We start from the raw sequence: 20,111 nt of genomic DNA, 5'->3' as shown, positions 1-20,111 counted from the left end.
TCGATTTCGCTGCTCGTTGGATGCTGCCTGAACTGCTGTGCTCTTCCAGCACCACTAATCCAGTATTTGCTTTCCAGCATCTGGAGTCATTGTTTTTACCTCACAAATATGGGCTACCTAGTTAGGACCTCTTCCGTTATTTCCAGATTCGGGACGACATTCAGAGAAAGACCACACTCTTGGCTCAGCCCCATACATTTGATTAAGAGAGAAGTGTGCTCCAATGTGTGGGCACTCTCTCAGTCAGTACTCGATACCATTTACAGAGAGGGGGTGCCCTGGAGGATATGGAAAGACTCTATGAAGTCTGGAGTCAGGAACTAGGAAAAGAAATTTCGTTTGAGACATGGGAGGACATAGGGGAGAATGTGAAGAAAATTTCAATATGCAATAAAGTGCAAGCTATGCAGTCGAGGATTGTTCACAGGGCCCTTACGGCCCTAGAACGGTTGGCAAAGTTCAAGAAAGGAGCGTCTCCAGGATGTCCTAAATGTAGAATTAGCACAGGCACCCTTACGCATTGTTTATGGTCATGTTACAAGATCCGTGAATATTGGGGTGCCAGAGTTAGTGAGTTGGAGGGGATTCTGGGAATCAAGATTAAGGTGGATCTGGTATCCCTTCTTTTGGGATTGCCGAATTTGCCCTCATTGGATGAGCACGGGAAGAGACTATTTAACATTCTCACACACTGTGCAAGGAAGAACATTCTAATGGAGAAAGTGAGGACTGCAAATGCTGGAGATCAAAGCTGAAAATGTGTTGCTGGAAAAGCGCAGCTGGTCAGGCAGCATCCAAGGAGCAGGAGAATCGATGTTTCGGGCATGAAGGGCTCATGCCTGAAACGTCGATTTTCCTGCTCCTTGGATGCTGCCTAACCTGCTGCGCTTTTCCAGCAACACATTTTCAGAACATTCTAATGAACTGGATCTCAGAAAAAACCCCAGGTCTCATGGGGTGGTGTAGATTGGTGATGAAGCACATTCCCCAAGGTTAGCTCACAAATGTGGTGTACCAGAAAAAAGAACCACTCTCTAGGACGTGGCAGCCCTTTCTCAATTACTTCAATATGGACCTGTCGGCAATACTGACTAGAGCCTTTAGATAGCCATGGGGCCGGATTTGGTGATCCGGGGGCCCTGGGTTTTACAACTGATGTTCCCATGGATGAGGGTGGAGTTGAATTGAATTGAATTGAATTTAGTCCAGTTTAATTTTAAGTTAATTTGAGTTAAGCTAATTTAAGATTATTTTATCTAATTTTACTTATTCTAAATTGGATTTGTTGGTCTAGTGAAATCTGGGTCAACCTAATCTAATTCGCTAAATACAGTTACTTTTTGAATCTCAATGTGGAGAGACTGTTTTGTAATTTTTTTCCTCTTTTATTTAGTGATATTTTTGGTGCATTCTATAGAGTAGTAGGTAGTTTCCTGTTAACATTTTTGTAATATAAGATTGTTATATTGATTTTCCTTTTTGTATTTTTATAATTTTGTAACAGAATAAAAACTTCTAATTGAAATATGAAAAAAAATAACTCATTGGAGGAGGAGGCTCCACAAACATCCCCATCCTCAATGATGGAAGAGCCCAGCACATCAGTGCAAAAGTTAAGGCAGAAGCTTTTGCAGTAATTTTCAGCCAGAAGTGTCAAGTGGATGATCCACCTCTGCCTTCTTCAGTGATCCCCAGCATTACAGAAACCAGTCTTCAGCCAATTCGATTCACTCCATGTAATATCAAGAAATGGTTGGAGGCACTGGATACTGTAAAGGTTACGGACCCTGACAACAGAAGGGCTCTGGCTCGAAATGTTGATTTTCCTACTCCTCAGATGCTGCCTGACTTGCTGTGCTTTTCCAGCACTACTCTAATCTTGACAACATTCTGGCAATAGTAATGAAGACTCGTTCTCCAGAACTTGCCACTCCCCTAGCCAAGGTGTTCCAGTACAGTTACAACACTGGCATCTACCCAACAATGTGGAAAATTGCCCGAGTATGTCCAGTATATAAAAAGCAGGATGAATTCAGCATGGCCTAATTAACGCCCCATCAGTCTACTGTTCATCATCAGTAAAGAGATGGATGCTGTAATCAACAGTACTATCAAGCAAACATCTGCTTAGCAACGCTCAGTTTGGGTTCCCCGAGAGACAATCAGCTCCTGATCTCATTTGGCTCAAACAGCCTTGGACAAAAGGCATTCCAGAGGTGAAGTGAGAGTAACAGCCCTTGACATCAAGGCTGCATTCGACCAAGTACTGCATCAAGGAGACCTAGCAAAACTGGAATCTATGGATATTGGGGGCAGACTCTCCAGTGGTTAGAGTCATACCTGACACATAGGAAGATGGTCATGGTTGTTGGAGGGTCAGTTATCTCAGCTCCAGGACATCTCTGCAGGAATTCCTCAGGGTAGTGTCCAAAGCCCAAAAATCTTCAGTTGCTTCATCAGTGATCTTCCCTCCATTCTAAGGTCAGAAGAGGGGATGATTGCCGATGATTGGACAATGTTGCACAATCCATGATTCCTCAGACACTGAAGCAGTCTGTGTCTAAATGCAACAAGATCTGGAAAATATCAAAGCTTGGGCAAACAAGTGACAAATAACATTTGTGCTATATAAATGCCAGGCTCTGACCATAACCAATAAGAGACTATTTAACCACCCCCCCCTTGACATTCAATAGTGCGAATCCCCTATTATCAACATCCTGGGAGTTATCATTGACTAGAAACTCAACTGGACTCATCACATAAATGCAGTGGCTACAAGAGTAGGTCAGAGGCTTGGAATACTGCAGGGAGTAACTCACCTCCTGACTCCCCAAAGCCTTTCCACCATCTACAAGGCACAAGTCAGGAGTGTGATGGAATATTCCCCACTTGTCTGGATAGGTGCAGCCCCAGCAACACTCAAGAAGCTTGACACCATCCAGGACAAAGCAGCCCGCTTGATTGGCACTGCATCAACAAGCATCTTCTCCCTCCACTACCGACACTCAGTAGCAGCAGTGTGTACTATCTACTTGATGCAATGCAGAAATTCACCAAAGATGCTCAGACATCACCCTCAAAACCTATAACCACTTCCGTCTAGAAGGACAAAGGCAACAGATACCTCGGAACACCACCACCCGCAAGTTCCCTTCCAAGCAACTCATTTTCCTGACTTGGAAAAATCTCACTGTTCTTTCACTGTCACTAGGTCAAAATCCTGGAATAACCTCCATAATGGCATTGTGGGTCAACCCACAGCAGGCAGACTGCAGTGCTTCAAGAAGACAGCTGTGACCTTCTCAAGGGCAACTAAGGACAGGCAATAAACGCTGGCAAGCCAGTGACTACCACAGCTCACAAAATGAATAATTTAAAAAAGTATAATCAGGGAGATAGACATTATTCTCTAAGCATCAATGAGAATCCTGAAGGCTGTGTTGCCTGCCTGGTGACAGACTTAAGGACATCTCCTCGGAGCTGGAGAGAACTTGTATGGGAGTAGAGAGATCCAGTTGTCATCATCCACATTGGTACTGACAACATTGATAGAACTTGAAAGGGGGTTCTGCTGAAAGATTTTAAACAGCTATGACCATAAGATATAGGAGCTGAATTAAGCCATTCAGCCCATTGAGTCTGCTCCACCATTTCATTATGGCTGATATGTTTACCAATCCCATTCTCCTACCTTTTCCTCATGACCCTTGATTCCCTTACTAATCAAGAGCCTATGTAGCTCTGTAGATATACTCAATGATTTGACCCCACTGTTAACATATTTTCTAATCTGCCTATTCAGAGATGCTGACCAAATTTCTGTCTCAGGCTTGCCGCACTGCTCCAGTGAAGCTCAGCTCAAGCTAGAATAACAACACTTTATTTTCCACTTGGGGACCCTGCAGGCCTCCGTACTCAATATTGAGTTCAATAGTTTTAGGGCTTGAACTCGCCCATGTCTGAGCCCCCAACCCCACACACCAGGCCTTGTCTGCCATTAGACTGCCATTAGTCAAATAGTCTGCCATTAGACACTACCCATTGTAATCCACGAGCAGTCTCCATTCACAGCTATTCACTCTCCTTTCCACTCCTTTGTCTATCCAACTGTTCTTCTCTCTCTTTGGGCTCTCCCCCTACCTATTATTCACTCCTTAACCCCCTCCCCACACTCTATCTTCTGCATATAAACCAACATTTTCCTGGCTACCATCAGTCCTGAGGAAGGGTCACCAGATCCGAAATGTTATCTCTGATTTCCCTCTCCGAAGATGCTGCCATATCCTGCTGAGCTTTTCCAGCAACTTCTGGTTTTTTTTTTAAAAATAAATTCAGGGATGCCACTGCACACCTCTGGAGCGGGTCCCAGGCAGCACCTCTCACAGCACCACAAGAGCCCTAATCCCATTTTTCTTTCTGAAGGCAGTGGCGTGGAGCAGCTGTGAACTCCTTCTGGAGTTGTATCTGTGATTCATAAACGTTCACTGTCTCCTTCCCACAGACGCTGCCAGACTTGCTGAGCGTTTCCAGCACTCTGTGTTGACTGTAGATGTTTAGCATTCACAATAGTTTACCATTCGCATGTGTTCTGTCAAACCTGGGGTTCCCATTTGGTTGAGAGGGGGTGGGGACAGTTGGGCTCTGCTGGAAGCTGGGACTGTCATTTATATCACTCCAGAATATTCAGGTGAAACGGACGCATTTAAGACAGAACCTTTAAGAAGAAATAAAAGACTCTACCACGACGAGAGGAAATGCAACAAATAAAGGACAGCGACGCTGAGCAATACAAGCCACGGTCGCTCCAGCCCGTCACCACCCCCTCCCAACAGCTCCTGTGATTGGCTGCGGTGCTTCGCGTTCGCGGATTGGCCGACACCCTCAGCACACGGGACAATGGCAGAGCGGCTTCCGGGCTTCGTCCCGCTCGCGCGCGACCAGCTGAGGTCCCTCACGGGGATTGGCCGACACGCGGCGAGGGGCGGGGCCAATAGGAGCACAGGACCATCCCACAGGTGAACGGAGGAGGTAGATTGCCCCAGTGTGTGTATGTGACTGGGTCTCTGGGGGAGGGGAGCTAGAGTTTGACACTGGGTCTGGGGGGGTGAATACAGAGTTAGACACTGGGTCTGGGGGGGTGAATACAGAGTTAGACACTGGGTCTGGGGGGTGAATACAGAGTTAGACACTGGGTCTGGGGGGGTGAATACAGAGTTAGACACCGGGTCTGGGGGGTGAATACAGAGTTAGACACCGGGTCTGGGGGGTGAATACAGAGTTAGACACTGGGTCTGGGGGAGAAAGGGGGGGTGAATACAGAGTTAGACACTGGGTCTGGGGGGTGAATACAGAGTTAGACACTGGGTCTGGGGGGTGAATACAGAGTTAGACACTGGGTCTGGGGGGTGAATACAGAGTTAGACACTGGGTCTGGGGGGTGAATACAGAGTTAGACACTGGGTCTGGGGGGGTGAATACAGAGTTAGACACCGGGTCTGGGGGGTGAATACAGAGTTAGACACCGGGTCTGGGGGGTGAATACAGAGTTAGACACTGGGTCTGGGGGAGAAAGGGGGGGTGAATACAGAGTTAGACACTGGGTCTGGGGGGTGAATACAGAGTTAGACACTGGGTCTGGGGGAGAAAGGGAGGTTTGATTACCGAGTTAGACACTGGGTCTGGGGGAGAAAGGGGGGGGGTGAATACAGAGTTAGACACTGGGTCTGGGGGGTGAATACAGAGTTAGACACTGGGTCTGGGGGGTGAATACAGAGTTAGACACTGGGTCTGGGGGGTGAATACAGAGTTAGACACTGGGTCTGGGGGGTGAATACAGAGTTAGACACTGGGTCTGGGGGGTGAATACAGAGTTAGACACTGGGTCTGAGGGGTGAATACAGAGTTAGACACTGGGTCTGGGGGGTGAATACAGAGTTAGACACTGGGTCTGGGGGAGAAAGGGGGGGTGAATACAGAGTTAGACACTGGGTCTGGGGGAGAAAGGGGGGGTGAATACAGAGTTAGACACTGGGTCTGGGGGGTGAATACAGAGTTAGACACTGGGTCTGGGGGAGAAAGGGAGGTTTGATTACCGAGTTAGACACTGGGTCTGGGGGAGAAAGGGGGGGGTGAATACAGAGTTAGACACTGGGTCTGAGGGGTGAATACAGAGTTAGACACTGGGTCTGGGGGTGAATACAGAGTTAGACACTGGGTCTGGGGGAGAAAGGGGGGGTGAATACAGAGTTAGACACTGGGTCTGGGGGGTGAATACAGAGTTAGACATTGGGTCTGGGGGAGAAAGGGGGGTGAATACAGAGTTAGACACTGGGTCTGGGGGGTGAATACAGAGTTAGACACTGGGTCTGGGGGAGAAAGGGGGGGTGAATACAGAGTTAGACACTGGGTCTGGGGGGTGAATACAGAGTTAGACATTGGGTCTGGGGGAGAAAGGGGGGTGAATACAGAGTTAGACACTGGGTCTGGGGGGTGAATACAGAGTTAGACACTGGGTCTGGGGGGTGAATACAGAGTTAGACACTGGGTCTGGGGGAGAAGGGAGGTTTGATTACAGTTAGACACTGGGTCTGGGGGGTGAATACAGAGTTAGACACTGGGTCTGGGGGGTGAATACAGAGTTAGACACTGGGTCTGGGGGGTGAATACAGAGTTAGACACTGGGTCTGGGGGGTGAATACAGAGTTAGACACTGGGTCTGGGGGGTGAATACAGAGTTAGACACTGGGTCTGGGGGGTGAATACAGAGTTAGACACTGGGTCTGGGGGGTGAATACAGAGTTAGACACTGGGTCTGGGGGGTGAATACAGAGTTAGACACTGGGTCTGGGGGGTGAATACAGAGTTAGACACTGGGTCTGGGGGGTGAATACAGAGTTAGACACTGGGTCTGGGGGGTGAATACAGAGTTAGACACTGGGTCTGGGGGGTGAATACAGAGTTAGACACTGGGTCTGGGGGGTGAATACAGAGTTAGACACTGGGTCTGGGGGGTGAATACAGAGTTAGACACTGGGTCTGGGGGGTGAATACAGAGTTAGACACTGGGTCTGGGGGGTGAATACAGAGTTAGACACTGGGTCTGGGGGGTGAATACAGAGTTAGACACTGGGTCTGGGGGGTGAATACAGAGTTAGACACTGGGTCTGGGGGGTGAATACAGAGTTAGACACTGGGTCTGGGGGGTGAATACAGAGTTAGACACTGGGTCTGGGGGGTGAATACAGAGTTAGACACTAGGTCTGGGGGTGAATACAGAGTTAGACACTGGGTCTGGGGGGTGAATACAGAGTTAGACACTGGGTCTGGGGGAGAAAGGGGGGTGAATACAGAGTTAGACACTGGGTCTGGGGGGTGAATACAGAGTTAGACACTGGGTCTGGGGGGTGAATACAGAGTTAGACACTGGGTCTGGGGGGTGAATACAGAGTTAGACACTGGGTCTGGGGGGTGAATACAGAGTTAGACACTGGGTCTGGGGGGTGAATACAGAGTTAGACACTGGGTCTGGGGGGTGAATACAGAGTTAGACACTGGGTCTGGGGGGTGAATACAGAGTTAGACACTGGGTCTGGGGGGTGAATACAGAGTTAGACACTGGGTCTGGGGGGTGAATACAGAGTTAGACACTGGGTCTGGGGGGTGAATACAGAGTTAGACACTGGGTCTGGGGGGTGAATACAGAGTTAGACACTGGGTCTGGGGGGTGAATACAGAGTTAGACACTGGGTCTGGGGGGTGAATACAGAGTTAGACACTGGGTCTGGGGGGTGAATACAGAGTTAGACACTGGGTCTGGGGGGTGAATACAGAGTTAGACACTGGGTCTGGGGGGTGAATACAGAGTTAGACACTGGGTCTGGGGGGTGAATACAGAGTTAGACACTGGGTCTGGGGGGTGAATACAGAGTTAGACACTGGGTCTGGGGGGTGAATACAGAGTTAGACACTGGGTCTGGGGGGTGAATACAGAGTTAGACACTGGGTCTGGGGGGTGAATACAGAGTTAGACACTGGGTCTGGGGGGTGAATACAGAGTTAGACACTGGGTCTGGGGGGTGAATACAGAGTTAGACACTGGGTCTGGGGGGTGAATACAGAGTTAGACACTGGGTCTGGGGGGTGAATACAGAGTTAGACACTGGGTCTGGGGGGTGAATACAGAGTTAGACACTGGGTCTGGGGGGTGAATACAGAGTTAGACACTGGGTCTGGGGGGTGAATACAGAGTTAGACACTGGGTCTGGGGGGTGAATACAGAGTTAGACACTGGGTCTGGGGGGTGAATACAGAGTTAGACACTGGGTCTGGGGGGTGAATACAGAGTTAGACACTGGGTCTGGGGGGTGAATACAGAGTTAGACACTGGGTCTGGGGGGTGAATACAGAGTTAGACACTGGGTCTGGGGGGTGAATACAGAGTTAGACACTGGGTCTGGGGGGTGAATACAGAGTTAGACACTGGGTCTGGGGGGTGAATACAGAGTTAGACACTGGGTCTGGGGGAGAAAGGGGGGTGAATACAGAGTTAGACACTGGGTCTGGGGGGTGAATACAGAGTTAGACACTGGGTCTGGGGGAGAAAGGGAGGTTTGATTACAGAGTTAGACACTGGGTCTGGGGGGTGAATACAGAGTTAGACACTGGGTCTGGGGGAGAAAGGGAGGTTTGATTACAGAGTTAGACACTGGGTCTGGGGGGGTGAATACAGAGTTAGACACTGGGTCTGGGGGGTGAATACAGAGTTAGATACTGGGTCTGGGGGGTGAATACAGAGTTAGATACTGGGTCTGGGGGGTGAATACAGAGTTAGATACTGGGTCTGGGGGGTGAATACAGAGTTAGATACTGGGTCTGGGGGGGTGAATACAGAGTTAGACACCGGGTCTGGGGGAGAAAGGGGGTGAATACAGAGTTAGATACTGGGTCTGGGGGAGACAGGGGGTGAATACAGAGTTAGACACTGGGTCTGGGGGAGAAAGGGGGGTGAATACAGAGTTAGACACTGGGTCTGGGGGAGAAAGGGGGGTGAATACAGAGTTAGACACTGGGTCTGGGGGGTGAATACAGAGTTAGACACTGGGTCTGGGGGGTGAATACAGAGTTAGACACTGGGTCTGGGGGGTGAATACAGAGTTAGACACTAGGTCTGGGGGTGAATACAGAGTTAGACACTGGGTCTGGGGGGTGAATACAGAGTTAGACACTGGGTCTGGGGGAGAAAGGGGGGTGAATACAGAGTTAGACACTGGGTCTGGGGGGTGAATACAGAGTTAGACACTGGGTCTGGGGGAGAAAGGGAGGTTTGATTACAGAGTTAGACACTGGGTCTGGGGGGTGAATACAGAGTTAGATACTGGGTCTGGGGGGGTGAATACAGAGTTAGACACTGGGTCTGGGGGGTGAATACAGAGTTAGATACTGGGTCTGGGGGGTGAATACAGAGTTAGATACTGGGTCTGGGGGGTGAATACAGAGTTAGATACTGGGTCTGGGGGGGTGAATACAGAGTTAGACACCGGGTCTGGGGGAGAAAGGGGGTGAATACAGAGTTAGATACTGGGTCTGGGGGAGACAGGGGGTGAATACAGAGTTAGACACTGGGTCTGGGGGAGAAAGGGGGGTGAATACAGAGTTAGACACTGGGTCTGGGGGAGAAAGGGGGGTGAATACAGAGTTAGACACTGGGTCTGGGGGAGAAAGGGGGGGTGAATACAGAGTTAGACACTGGGTCTGGGGGAGAAAGGGGGGGGTGAATACAGAGTTAGACACCGGGTCTGGGGGAGAAAGGGGGGGTGAATACAGAGTTAGACACCGGGTCTGGGGGAGAAAGGGGGGGGTGAATACAGAGTTAGACACTGGGTCTGGGGGAGAAGGGAGGTTTGATTACAGAGTTAGATACTGGGTCTGGGGGAGAAAGGGGGTGGTTACAGAGTTAGACACTGGGTCTGGGGTAGAAGGGAGGGGGGGGGTGGTTACAGAGTTAGACACTGGGTCTGGGGGAGAAGGGGTGAATACGGAATTAGACACTGGGTCTGGGGGAGAGAGGGGGGTGAATACAGAGTTAGACACTGGGTTGGGGGGGTGATCACAGAGTTAGACACCAGGTCTGGGGGTGGGGTGGGGTGTTTACAGAGTTAGACACTGGGTCTGGGGGAGTGGGGTGAATACAGAGTTAGACACTGGTCAGGTACTGGGTTTGACGGAGAAGGACAGTGGACTGAAATGGGCCTGCGTACGTTACTGGTAGTCTGTGGGTAGAGATGTGGCCTCGGGATATCCACTGGGTGTTGGGGAGAGGAACAAAGGGGCCCTGTCAATTACTGCATCTGGGGGAGAGGGACATAGGGATGGCAGAGTCTGTCGCTGGATCTGGGGAAGTGGGGCATGGGGGAACACAGTGAACAGGGTCAGTCAGTGAGTCCAGTGGAGGGAGATGGACAGGGTCTAGTGTCAACCACTGGGTTAGTGGGAGATGTAGGAGTCACTTACCTCCCATCTCTGCTGCTTTTCCCTCCAGGGTACTTGTATTTTATAACTGATGTGTAAGCTTGGTGGAATGGCATATAAATTGTATATGACCTCTTGCTGCGCCATGACAATTTTGGGAACATTATTCATGTTGAACCTATCAGTCCTCTCATCTGATTTATTCATTATCATAATTTTACCTGGAATAAATTAGAATTGAACCTAAAGTATGTTGTGTTTTCACAAACTCAGAGAAATTGCAAGGTTTGGCCCATAAATTCTGCACCTTACCTGTGTGTGATGAGGAAGCAAATCTCAGTTGCATATTGTATTTAGTGACTGTTCCAGTCTATGGGAGGGCACAAATAATCAAATGTAACATTTAATGACTTGTATTCTTATAATGCTTTTAACATGGTTGTAAGCATCCAAAGGCAGTTGGCATGACTGGCTAACTTATGAAAGCTATGGGAAATGTGTGTGTGTGTGTGTGTGTGTGTGTGCTCAATCAATGCAATTTGTATTGTTCATTGATGTAATAGTACAATCACTTTGAATCTATTTCAATATTGTTTCGTTTTCCTAAACTAGATTGCAAAACATGGCAAACAAAAAGCTGAAGAGGACAGGCCTGCCTTCAGATTTGTGTGAAAGGCTTAGCAAATACCAGATTATAAACTGTCAGGTAAGGCAGTGGGCTGGCCATTCCAAGGTGATGCTACGATCAGCTTGGGTATAATTACAGCAAACTGTTGTATGTTTCAGCAACTTAACTGATGGCCCCACAGAGTAATGAAGAACATTAGCATCGTTCATTCTGATGAATGGTTTCTTTTCCCAGTTCCCTTCGCATTCTGTTCAAGGCAATCCAACAAAACTGTCCTCTGATACATTACCCAAGAGGGCCTCCTCCAGATAGGAATCCTTTCAGTTATGTGCCGTTCTTGTTGTGTGAAGATAATGTTATGAAGTTAGTTCCTGTTTTCAACAGACACCTTTTTTCCAATGGAACTCACTAACGGCAAACCTGGCAGACTGCATATTTCGTCTGCATTCAGTTGCTGAGGCCAGTTGTGCCTGACCAGACATTTGAATGAACACTGGGACCTGAGTTGTAAAAAGATATATTAGGTTTAGAAGCGTTTCAGAAAAGGTTTGCTTGCCTCAATCCTGGATTAAAGGGTTTATGAAGACAGTTGAACAGATTAGGTCTTTATCTGTTGGTGTCTCGAAGAATAAGAGTTGATCTCATTGAAACATATAAATTCTTGAGAGTCATAACAGACCCTTCCATCCAGCTTCCAAACTAAACTAGTTCCATTTGCCTGCATTTGGCCCATATCCCTCTAAACCTTTCCTATTCATTTTCCTATCCAAATGTATTTTAAATGTTGTAACTGTATCTTCATCTACTACTACTGCTGGCTGTTTATGCCATATATGCATCTCCCTCTTTTATCCCTCAGGTCCCTTTTAAATCTTTCCTCTCTCACCTTAAAACTATGCCCTCTAGTTTTGAATTCGCCTACCGTAGGGAAAAGACCTTTGTTGTTCATCTTATCTTTTTTCCTCATAATTTTATAAACCTGTGTAAGGTCACCCCTCGACCTCCTGTGCTCCAGAGAAAAAGTCCCAGCCTATCCAGCCTCTCCTTATAACTCAAACCCTCCAGTCCTGGTAGCATGCTCATATATCTTTACTGCACCCTTTTCAATTAATATCTTTCCTAAAGCGGGGCGACCAGAACTGTATGCAGTACTCCAGAAGTATCCTCACTTAAGGCCAGTACTAACTTGGATTGAAAGTTGGTTGGCTGACAGGAAAGAAAGAGTAGTGATAAACGGCTCCATTTCGGAATGGCAGGCAATTTACCAGTGGGGTACCACAAGGATCAGTGCTGGGACCGCAGCTTTTTACAATATATATTAATGATATAGAAGATGGTATTAGTAATAAAATTAGCGAATTTGCTGATGATACTAAGCTGGGTGGCAGGGTGAAATGTGAGGAGGATGTTAGGAGATTACAGGGTGACCTGGACAGGTTAGGTGAGTGGTCAGATGCATGGCAAATGCAGTTTAATGTAGATAAATATATGGTTATCCACTTTGGTGGTAAGGACAGGAAGGCAGATTACTACCTAAATGGAATCAGTTTAGGTAAAGGGGCAGTACAAAGAGATCTGGGTGTTCTTGTACATCAGTCAATGAAGGTAAGCATGCAGATACAGCAGGTAGTGAAGAAGGCTAATAGCATGCTGGCCTTCATAACAAGAGGGATTGAGTATAGAAGCAAAGAGGTTCTTCTGCACCTGTACAGGGCTCTGGTGAGACCACACCTGGAGTATTGTGTGCAGTTCTGGTCTCCAAATTTGAGGAAAGACATTCTGGCTATTGAGGGAGTGCAGCGTAGATTCACGAGGTCAATTCCTGGAATGGCGGGACTACCTTATGCTGAAAGACTGGAGCGACTGGGCTTGTATACCCTTGAGTTTAGAAGACTGAGAGGGGATCTGATTGAGACATATAAGATTATTAAAGAATTGGACCCTCTGGAGGCAGGAGACATGTTTCCGTTGATGGGTGAGTGCCGAACTAGAGGATGCAGCTTAAAAATACGGGGTAGACCATTTAGGACAGAGATAGGGAGAAACTTCTTCACCCAGAGAGTGGTGGTTGTGTGGAATGCTCTGCCCCAGAAGGCATTGGAGGCCCAGTCTCTGGATTCATTTAAGAAAGAGTTGGATAGAGCTCCCAAGTATAGTGGAATCAAGGGTTATGGAGATAAGGTAGGAACATGATACTGATTAAGGATGATCAGCCATGATCATATTGAATGGTAGTGCAGTCTTGAAGGGCAGAATGGCCTACTCTTGCACCTATTGTCTATTAACATGATACCTCGCCTCCTATACTCAATGCTTTGACCAATGAAGGCAAGCATGTCAAATGTCTTCTTCACCACTCTGACCACCATCACTTTCAAGGAACTATTTTCCTAATCTCTAGTCTCCCTGTTTGACAACACTCCCCAGGGCCTGACCATTAACTGTGTAAGACCTATCCTGGTTTGTCTTACCAAAATGCAACACCTTGCATTTATCTAAATTAAACTCCATCTGCCATTCCTTGGCCTGTTGGTACAGCTGATCAAGATCCCATTGCACTGGTAGATTACATTCTTCACTGTTCACTATACCACCAACTCTGGTGTCTTCCACAAACTTACTAACCATGCTTCCTATGTTCTTAATCAAATCATATGTATAAATAGTGAAAACCTTGGACCCAGCACTGATCCCTGTGGAATATTACTGGCTTCCAGTCTAGACAGCAACTCTTTATCATCAATTTTGTGTCCAATTGGCTGGATCTCCTTGTGATCTAACTTTACTAACCAGTCTACCATGGGAACCTTTTCGAAAGGTTGCTAAGGACCATATAGACTACGTCTAATGCTCTGTTCTTATCTATCTTCTTGGTCACATCCTCAAAAAGCTCAATCAAATTTGAGAAACACTATTTCCCATGTACAAAGTCATGTTGACTATCTCTAATCAGTCCTTTGCCTCGCCAAATGTATTCAGATCCTGTCTCTCAGAATCCCCTCCAATAACTTACCCATTACTGACGTCACACTCACTGGTTGGTTGTTCCCAGTCTTTCCTTGTAGCCTTTCCTAAATCAAAGCACAACGTTAGCTACCCTCCAGTCTTCCGGCACTTCACCCATGGCTGTGGATGATACAGATATTTCTGCTACCGGGCCTGCAATTTGTTCCTTTGCTTCCACAATGTCCTGGGATACTCTTGGGGACTTACCTATTGTCACCTCTTCTGTAATGTGGGTCTGTTTTTAAGACCTCACTATATTTCCTCAAGTTCACTAGCTTCCGTGTCTTTCTCCACTGTAAATACCAAGGCCAAATATTGGTTTAGTATCTCACCTATCTCCTGTGGTTCCACACATGACACATCGTTGATCTCTGAGGGCCTTTTCTTTCCCGAGTTGCTTTTTTGACCTTAATATACTTGCAGAATCTCTTTGGATTCTTCTTAACCTTATCTGCTAAGATTATTTCATATTCCCTTTTTACCCGAATGATTTCCCTCTTAAGTATGTTCCGACTTTCCATACACTCCTTAAGGGATTTAATTAATCCTAACTACCTATACCTGACAGCTGCCTCCTTTTTATTTGACTAGAGCCTCAATATCTCGAGTCATCCAGTGTTCCCCACACCTAATAGCCTTGCCCTTCACTCTAATAGGAATGTACCGTCTCTGAACTCTCATTACATTTTTGAAAACCTACCATTTTCCAGTTGTCCCTTTTTCTGCAAATAGCCTACTCCAATCAACTTTTGAAAGTTCCTGACTAACACCATCAAAATTGACCTTATTTCAGTTTGGAACTTTAAGTTTTATGCAAGGTCTATCCTATTTTCCAACTGTTTTATAATTAATAGAATTATGAACACTGATCTCAAAGTGCTCCCCCAGTAATACCTCAGTCACTTGCCCTTCCTTATTTTCCAAGAGGAGGTCGAGTTTTGCTCTGGTAGTACATTACATATCGATATGTAAATTTTCTTGAACACTTTTAACAAGTTCCTTCCCATCCAAGTCCTTAACACTAGGGCAGTTCCAGTCCATGTTTGGAAAGTTAAAATCCCCTACCAGTACAACTACATTATTCTACGGATATGAGATCCCCCTACATATTTTACTCCTCAGTTTTCCACTGACTATTGGGGGGTTTATAGTATAACCCCATCAAGGTGATCAACCCCTTCTTATTTCTCAGTCCCACCCATGCTTCATTGGACCATTTCCCATGAATATCTTCTCTAGGCACAGCACTCATGATTTCCCTCATCAAAAATGCCATTCTCCCTCCTGCTTTGCCTCCCTTTCTATCCTTCTTGTAGCATCTATATCCTGGAACATCGAGCTGCCAGTCCTGTCCCTCCCTTGGCAATGTTTCTGCAATAGCTGTGATATCCCAGTCCTATGTTCTCCTATATGCCCTGAGTTCATCTGCTTTACCTAACTGGCCTCTTGCAATTTAATTCTTCCGTCTTAACTCATTCTCTGCTGTGCTCTTGCCTGTCTTGACTATTTAACTTGCTCCCTTTAACTTCTGAACCATTTTCAACCTTCTCTCTTTTCTCAGTATTATTTGGGATTCCCCCTCCTCTATACTATCTTAAAGCTGAGTAGCACCAGTAATTCACCCCCTCCAGTTAAGGCTTGAACTGTCCCACCTGTACAGATCACTTCTGCCACAGAAGAGATCCCACTGAATCCCTGGACCCTGGATCATCTCCTCAACCACTCATTCAACTGCTCTATCCTCCTATTCCTACACTCCCTGGAGAGAAATGGATAGGATGGATACTGGGAAAAAAAATTCCCTCATGGGGGAAGAGTGGATCTAAGGGTCACAATTTAAGAATAAGAGGTTTTCCTTTTAAGACAGAGATGGGGAGGAAATGTTTTATTTGAGAATCATTATGATGGAAGTTCTCTTCCTGAGAAGATAATGGAGGACGAGTCTTTGTAGTTATTCAAGGCTGAGTTTCGATAGGCTTTTCGCAGACAAAGGAACCAAGGGTTGCGGGCTGCACTCGGGCAAGTGGGCCTGAGAGCACCACCAGATCAGCTGTGATCTTATTGAATGCTGGAGTAGGCTTGAAGCGGGACTTGGCCTATTCCTGCTCCTAAATTTGGTTCCTGTGGAACAAAACCAAAATTGAATTGTCTGCATCAGTGTTGCACTGTTCACTTTCTCCACCTGGGTTGGTGCGTGCAAACAGAGTTGATTGTTACATAGTAATCCAGTCTTACCATCTATGCCCACACTTTGCATGGACCAGTTCTGGAGGCCTGCAGAATCCAGACCTAAACCGCTCTGATGCCAATTCTGTTGAAAATCCGGTATGCTTCTCCATCAGTACAACCCTTGAGAATCTGTTACCTAAACTGCAATATGTCAATTTCACAGTCATCCGAATTTACAGATTCTTCTTCACCTGACTCCATCCTGCATCTGTCATGTTGTTCAGGCCTATATTCCATTTTCTCTCCTCTACATTTGAATGACAGACTATTGATGCTTTTTCAGTGTCAGCATCTGTGACTGAGGCTTTTTCCAACATAGCTACACTCAGAATTTCAGTTCTTGCTCATTGGCTCTTGGCAGAAGGTTGTGGCAGCAAGTCTCACTGCAGTGACTTGAGTGTATAATCTGGACTGCCACTCCTCACCCTGTGGGTGCAATTGCTGAAACTGCCTCTCTGTTTAGACATAAAACAACCTGTAGTTTTATTTGAAATAGAGCTACAGAGATTTTCCCTAGTATGTATTTTTGCTAAGATTTATTTCTTAGCCACCCTCACTTAAAAGGAACTTATTTGGCCATAATAACATTTCTGTTTGTGGAACCTCACTGTGAATATGTTTTCTGCACGGTTTGCTACATTACAATAGTGCCACTACTCGCTATAATTTTCTTTTGCATGTGTGCCAACGTTTTTAAGTATGATTCCCCTTTTATCCTCTCAAATCATTTATCTGCACATGCAGTAATTTAAAAAGACTAACTCAGTAAAGCCTGCTTGGGGCTTTTTGTTACTGCGGGGTTGCACATTTATTGGAAATGCCTGTTTTGACTATACTTCAATACACTTTGGCAGCTGCAGAGGGTTTGGGATGTTCTGAGATTGTGAAAAGGCCATATAAATGTAAATCTTCCTTCATTCCAAACCAATCAGCACTATATAAAAACCGAAAGAACTGCAGATGCTGTAAATCAGAAACAAAAACAGAAATCGCTGGAAAAGCTCAGCAGGTCTGTGAGAGAAATCAAAGTTAATGTTTCAGGCCAAGTGACCCTTCCTCAGAAGAGCCTTGCACTATCTCTGTCTAAATTTTGGGCCTTTCTCTTTGACCATCTTCCATAGACTTCTGACATACTTTAAGTTTGGTGTTCAGATGGTTTACTTTAGAAATGAGGTTTTGTTAAGGACTTTGTCATCTCTTAGACCTGAGAATGCGTATTTGGTTTTTTGACAGGACTTTCTATCCCTTTCTCCACTGGAGCTGATGAGATTCACGGGTCAGAGTATCCAGAAGGTTTCTGCATTAGCAAAAACTGTCAGTAAGGCTTGTGCTCCTAAAATGGTCACCGTAAGTGAAGATTGTTGTTAAATCATAAGATTTTTGATATCAGCTTCTAATTTTGTGATTTATTCCTTGGTTGGGGTTTTCTTCTCTCTTTTTTTTTCTTTCTGTGCTGACTGGGTTTTTCCACAGTTTTTGGAGATGTGTGTGTTTGGGTGAAACATATGTTCTTTGTTTGATCCCCGAAGGCACGGATGGAGGAACACATCCATAGTTTTCCATACAGAAAGAACTGTACAGCACAGAGGGAGGCCATTCAATCTACTGTAGGATTTATAAGTGGATTCTCTGAAACCTGAATTTGGTACATCCCACTTCTCCCATTCTTCCAATATCACTGTTGCTTTTTAAAAACAAACATTCTGTCTTTTTAAAGCCTTCCTTTCATCATCCCTTCCCAGATGGGAATTCAGAGCTTAAAGTCACTTGTGATTCTGGCTTTTGCACCAGTTTTTCTGAATAGAATTCATGTGCAAGAACCCAGTTTTCATTCAATCAATGCCATATCCTTGAGCCTTTGTGCCTATTGTGACTCATTCAGTATGCAACAGAATTGTAGTTGTTCCACGTAGTTCAGCCTTCAGTGCAAAAACTCTGAACCAAAGCTGCTCAACTATCAGAAATTTACTGCAGAGGTGTTTACCCTGCTTAACAATGGTATTCAGGAGTTCTTCTACATAATGCATCCTTGATGCATCACCTGCACTGCCATCCTTAATGAGTTTTAATTATATTGGTGTCTTATGTATGTTGCCTTTTATATATTTTACTAACTTTAACACCAATTTGTTTCCTGTGTTAAAATTTAAGCATCTAAAAGACTTTAACCCTTTACCAGACACTCATCAAACATCTAGCTCCTTTTTCTGTAGTAGGGCCAGAACCAATTCTAATTAGTTGCAGGGAATCTGATTCTATTTCTGCCTGCCATGGGCTTCATTTCTCATTCGCTCCTTTCAGTTATGTTGACTGTCTGTCTTGGTGTCCTCCTGTTGCCTACTCCTGTGGGTGCTGCTGACGATTGTCTTAGGGTTCTTATCTCATGCACATAAGTTGCCATTCCCTCGTTCTTCATTGCTGTATTAAAATTCTGCAAATAGATATTAGCCTTGCCATTGTTGCCAGTATCTTGAGAGTTAACATTTAATGGTATGTTGCTATGACCTTAGCTTTGGAATTTGGCTTTTATGTCTTGAGGTATTGAGGCCTGGAGGTGGGTGGTCTTGGCAGAAGGAGCGTGGGTAAGCAGGTTGCTGGTTAATAAATGTTGGTGGTAGCACTATTGCCACAAACATCAGTATGTGTTTATTAATGTCTTTAATATCATGATATATCTCAAAGTGCTTCGCAGTACCATTATAGCACAAAATATGACACTGAACCACGCACAATAGCATTCGGTCAGAAAACCCAAAGCTTGGTCAGGCAGGCAGGTGTCAATGATTTTCTGAAGTGAGGATAGCAAGGTGGAGAGGTCAGCTCATAGTGAGGATATCCCAGAGCTTGGGCTGAGTCACAGTGGAGCAGCGATTAAAGTTGCAGAAACACTGAATGTAGAGGAGCGTGAACTTCTCTGATGTCTGTGCACCCTGAGGTTACAGAGATGGGATGGGATAAGGCCAGGGAAAAGTTTGACAAGAAACCTAAAGTTTGAAAATCAAGACAATGCCGTTCATTGAACACAGTTTATAAGTGAATGGGGCTTGCTGAGAGTCATGACACTGGTAGTTTAACTTTGAATATCGTCAAGTTTATGGACAACATAGTGTGGGAGATGGGCAAAACATGTGTAGGGATGGATAGTCAAGTCTAGAAGTAAAGACATGAAGACAGGTTTCATCAGCAAATGAAATGAGACTACTGAAATTGGGTGATGTTACAAACTTTGTCCAGTTGCATGAGAGCTATCCCAGATATCTAATAGTCTGATATTAACCCTGAAGTGATAAAGCATCAAGGAGAAAATATCTCAGCCAAATGGATCTTATTGAAATGTGGATAAATCAGGGTGGCTTTCTATACTGTGACTTGCACAGAGACGAGAGGACACTTTTGCTAACTGCAGCTTAGTTGTAACACATTCTGAAGGATATTTCCCTGTTAGTGAGAGGAAATCTCTGCTTCAGTTGTGCTGCAACTTACAGTTTTGTTCCTGGCACCGAACTGAGCTAAATTATGAATAGAGTTGAAATTGAGTTTGGGTTTAGGATTAATTTGAAAGATTATCTATATACTCCTTTTGTATTAAAGTTCAGAAAGCTTGGGTTTGGTATCTGGCCATCTAAATGAACCAATCCTGTCCAGAGTTAGTCACATAACAAGTGGTTTAAGTGCCGCTGGGTTAACACACACACAGGCGAGCCAGGGTTCCTATTCCTGAACTCTGATGGAAGCTGCATGGCTGAGCACTTGACACTGACAGTTTTTCACTTTTCCT

At 45.7% G+C, this 20,111-nt stretch overlaps 1 protein-coding gene and 1 long non-coding RNA gene across 6 annotated transcripts in view; one reads left to right on the top strand and one right to left on the bottom strand.

Annotated features, from left to right (window-relative positions):
* LOC140476535 (uncharacterized) overlaps window positions 1-4,828 on the bottom strand; it is a 94,205-nt gene extending 89,377 nt beyond the window's left edge. Inside the window, exon 1 of the long non-coding RNA XR_011960503.1 lies at window positions 2,341-4,828. This is a non-coding gene — a long non-coding RNA (uncharacterized lncRNA). The remainder of the gene's footprint in view (window positions 1-2,340) is intronic.
* Window positions 4,829-4,910: 82 nt separating this feature from the next.
* rad51b (RAD51 paralog B) overlaps window positions 4,911-20,111 on the top strand; it is a 520,835-nt gene continuing 505,634 nt past the window's right edge. For 2 of the 5 annotated variants that reach the window (XM_072569302.1, XM_072569305.1), the window contains exons 1-3: window positions 10,226-10,541; window positions 11,083-11,176; window positions 17,567-17,680. In XM_072569302.1, coding sequence (XP_072425403.1) covers window positions 10,408-10,541; window positions 11,083-11,176; window positions 17,567-17,680 — 342 coding nt within the window. In that variant the 5' untranslated portion in view covers window positions 10,226-10,407. Of the gene's footprint in view, window positions 5,032-10,225; window positions 10,542-11,082; window positions 11,177-17,566; window positions 17,681-20,111 lie in introns of those variants that run through there. The other 3 variants (XM_072569304.1, XM_072569303.1, XM_072569301.1) reach the window with 3 other exon arrangements.

The sequence above is a fragment of the Chiloscyllium punctatum genome, chromosome 4 (assembly GCF_047496795.1).
Source record: "Chiloscyllium punctatum isolate Juve2018m chromosome 4, sChiPun1.3, whole genome shotgun sequence".
NCBI lineage: Eukaryota > Metazoa > Chordata > Chondrichthyes > Orectolobiformes > Hemiscylliidae > Chiloscyllium > Chiloscyllium punctatum.
The sequence above is the reverse complement of the archived record's forward strand: the minus strand, read 5'-3'. Positions and strand labels throughout refer to the sequence as shown.